The sequence below is a fragment of the Engraulis encrasicolus genome, chromosome 10, assembly GCF_034702125.1.
Source record: "Engraulis encrasicolus isolate BLACKSEA-1 chromosome 10, IST_EnEncr_1.0, whole genome shotgun sequence".
NCBI lineage: Eukaryota > Metazoa > Chordata > Actinopteri > Clupeiformes > Engraulidae > Engraulis > Engraulis encrasicolus.
Window position 1 is genome coordinate 31,264,319 of NC_085866.1, and position 3,572 is coordinate 31,267,890.

Sequence of the window (3,572 nt, forward strand, 5' to 3'; positions counted from 1 at the left end):
TACTTAAGAGACCCCGTCGAGAGGATCTTTTCTCTATAAAGAGAAGATGCAATCCGACCGCCTTTGAAATGATCCCGAGGATTTATTGCAATCAGCTCTTCTTCGCACTTCAAAAGGGAGTCACTGTGCTTGAAAGCCATCGCTCGTGAAGACGGAGCCCCCAAAAAGCGACTGCAGCAAGTGCGCCTGCACAGACGGAACTTTTTTGCCACAGCGTTGGGGAGACGCGTGAACATTTCGGAGCTTATCGCGACTCTGGATTAGGACTTTTACCCAAGGACTCTCTGGAACTTGTTCAGCAGTTTGAACTCGGATAATTTCAGTTTTTTTGCTGGTTCAATACCTGCCTGTTTTGTGTTTCGCTCCGCCGCTCCGTGGGTTGCAGGTGCGGACTCCAAACGCCTGGACCGATGGCTGCGCTGGCGATATCCAGAACGGACAATTTCCTCCACACTTTTTTACAGGTTAGTTGGGAAGTGTGATACCTTTTTTGTCTCACGGCCGTCTAGATTGCCATCAGATTTTTAAAAATCATTTACGTTTGTTATCAGTCGCAGATTTTTTACTATTGTTTCCTGTGTAAAAGTTTCCGGTTGGCGCATTAAAACAATGTAAAAGTTTTACATGGCTCGTGTGATATAGGCTACTGAATTCCTAACATAGTAGATCGCAGCGCACGGGAAATATGGATGACTTCCTGCTTCTAATGTCAATGAAACACTTTCAAACATTTTCACTCATGAGTGCGAAATTATTTTCCTGGTAGGCAAGACCATTTAAGTTATGGACCAAATTATAATTATCTACATTGCACCACTGAGTCATTACAGCACCTTTGGGGAAACTAAAATAGGTCATTTTTAAATCTGTACTAGTATTTTTTAAATTAAATGGCATGATTTTTCTATTTGAGTCTGTGTAATAACAACTTTATTATCTGCTCATTATAAGACTGTTACAAAAACTTAGTTATGAAAAATGATGTGATTTCACCTCCCTCTGTAATGATACTGTTATTCTTTAAGTAGACATATTTGACTAGATCATATATTAGAAACAAGAAACATATTGTGATATATATTAATGAGATATATTATGAGACACAAACTCAGGACATTAACCCCTTCTTTGCTGGTGTCCGTCCCCTCCGCAGGACCGCACACCCAGCTCGTCCCCAGAGAGTGGCCCCAACCCGCTGTCCTTCCTGGCCACCACGTGCAGCCAGGCCTGGCAGGTGGCGCCCACAGGCACTGGCGGCGTGGGAGGCCCCGAGGGCCCCCAGTTCCCCTATGAGGGCGCCGTGAGCTCGGCCTCGGCCAGCATGTTCCAGCTCTGGAGCAACGAGGTGGCCCCCAGCTCCGGCCTGGCAGCGGCAGCCGCTGCACATCAGATGGCGGCAGCGTTCACCGTCCCCAAGGTGCCCTTCGCCACGGGTCACCACATGCAGACGGGCCACCTGCCCCCTCCCCCGCCACCCCACGCACACCACCACCACCATCACCATCACCACCACCACCACGAGCTGCCGCTCACCCCTCCGGCCGAGCCCCCTGCCGCCTACTCCTTCGAGCTCTCCCCGGTGAAGGTCATCTCGTCCCAGGCGGCACAGGCCAGCACGGCGGCGCCATCCCCGTACTACCCCCAGCACAACGCCGTCACCGCCGTCAGCCAGAACTTCTCCAGCTTCCTGCAGACCTCCACGGCCCGTGGGCAGCACCTCACCGTGGCGGCCGCAGCAGCAGCAGCGGCGAGCCACGCAGCGGTGGAGGAGAGCCAGCAGTGGTGGAGCCTCCCCCAGACCAGCGGCCCCGCGCCCGGACACCCGCACGCCCACCCACACCACCCGCACCACCCCTTCTCCTCCCTGGGCCGGCAGCTGGTGCTGGGCCACCAGCCACAGATCGCCGCCCTGCTCCAGGGCACCTCCAAGGGCTTGCTGAGCTCCACGCGACGCTGCCGGCGCTGCAAGTGCCCCAACTGCCAGGCGTCCGGCGGCGGCACGGGCGGGCACGAGTTTGGCAAGAAGCGCCTGCACATCTGCCACATCCCCGAGTGCGGCAAGGTGTACAAGAAGACGTCGCACCTGAAGGCCCACCTGCGCTGGCACGCCGGCGAGCGGCCGTTCGTCTGCAACTGGCTGTTCTGCGGCAAGAGCTTCACGCGCTCCGACGAGCTGCAGCGGCACCTGCGCACGCACACGGGCGAGAAGCGCTTCGGGTGCCAGCAGTGCGGCAAGCGCTTCATGCGCAGCGACCACCTCTCCAAGCACGTCAAGACACACCAGGGACGCAAGGGGCGCGGCGGGAGCGGGAGCACAGGGGCAGGGGGAGCGGGGAGTGGGGCAGGGGGACACACAGCCTCCTCCTCCTCCTCCTCCTCATCCACATCTCAGCAGCAGCACAATGCACACAGCCATCACCCGCACCACCATCACCACCACCAGCACCAGCACCCGGATACTCTGCTCAGCATCAAGAGGGAGTGAGAGGAGAGGAGAGAGGCGGATAGTGAAGGGGAGGATGAGAGGTCCAGAGACAGACAGATAGACAGAGCCCGAAGCAAAAGAGAGCTGGAGGTGGAGAGAGGAGGAGGAGGAGAAGAAGAAGAGATCATGGTCATAGAGACTCAAGACGGAGAGCAGAGAGTGGGAAAGGAAGAGGCGGATTGGAGTTCCCAGAGATTGGGACAAGAGCGGAGAGACCTGGAAAAGAGAAGAGCAGAGAGAGCAGAGGAAAAGGGAGGCGTTCGGAGGAAACAAAGACAATGTGACCATATCAACGCACACAATCCTACATTTAAAAAAAATGCTGTAATTTACATCCCTATGTATGTATGTATGTATGTATGTATGTATGTATGTATGTATGTATGTATGTATGTATGTATGTATGTGTGTGTCTCTCTGTGTGTGAATGTGTGTGGTCTTCTTGCCTGGAAAAAACTGTTCTGGCAAAGCTGCTAAGCCATATTTGCTACAAAACGGACTCTTGCTAACTTAACTGAAATAAAGAATCAAACTCAGACACTGTAAGGACTCTTTTCACCACTTTATTCTTCGGGATCAATAACGCTGATGTTCTCAAATCTACTTTTCTGACTGGGGAACTTGGGTAGCCGACTACTGAAAATCACTGCCAGATCAATCTTGTTAACAGCAAGTCCCATCAATCGCAATGTACAGTTTGTATTTTTCCACCATGACTGATAATAATATTATTTAGGTGGTATTTTACTGTACTCAATTCACTATGTAATATAAAGGCAAAATTTTTTGACTCTGCAAAGTGTATGTTGAGTACTGGGAAAGTTGAGGGGAAAATTGTCTATCTGAAAGATAAAGCACAACTAAAAAATAATTTATGCTGTTTTGTTGCAATGATTTTATGTTTCTTAAGAAAATTTTGCCTTAATGGAACATGTTTTTTGTTTTTGTTTTTTAATCCAGTCTTCAGTGGTATTCCAGCAAATTCATGTACGCTGTTCAAGGACTCACATATGACAAATTATTTGAAAGCCATTGTCCCGTTATCAAAGTAATATGAGTGGCATTCAAAATTCAGAAACAATTACAT

General features: G+C 50.9%; 1 protein-coding gene across 1 annotated transcript; it reads left to right on the top strand.

The window, feature by feature from the left end:
* The first annotated feature begins 410 nt into the window (after positions 1-410).
* On the top strand, positions 411-2,485 carry sp5l (Sp5 transcription factor-like). The gene is made up of 2 exons (XM_063209454.1): positions 411-464; positions 1,154-2,485. Exons 1-2 carry the CDS (start codon positions 411-413, stop codon positions 2,483-2,485), a joined length of 1,386 nt encoding a protein of 461 aa, XP_063065524.1.
* The last annotated feature ends 1,087 nt before the right edge of the window (positions 2,486-3,572 follow it).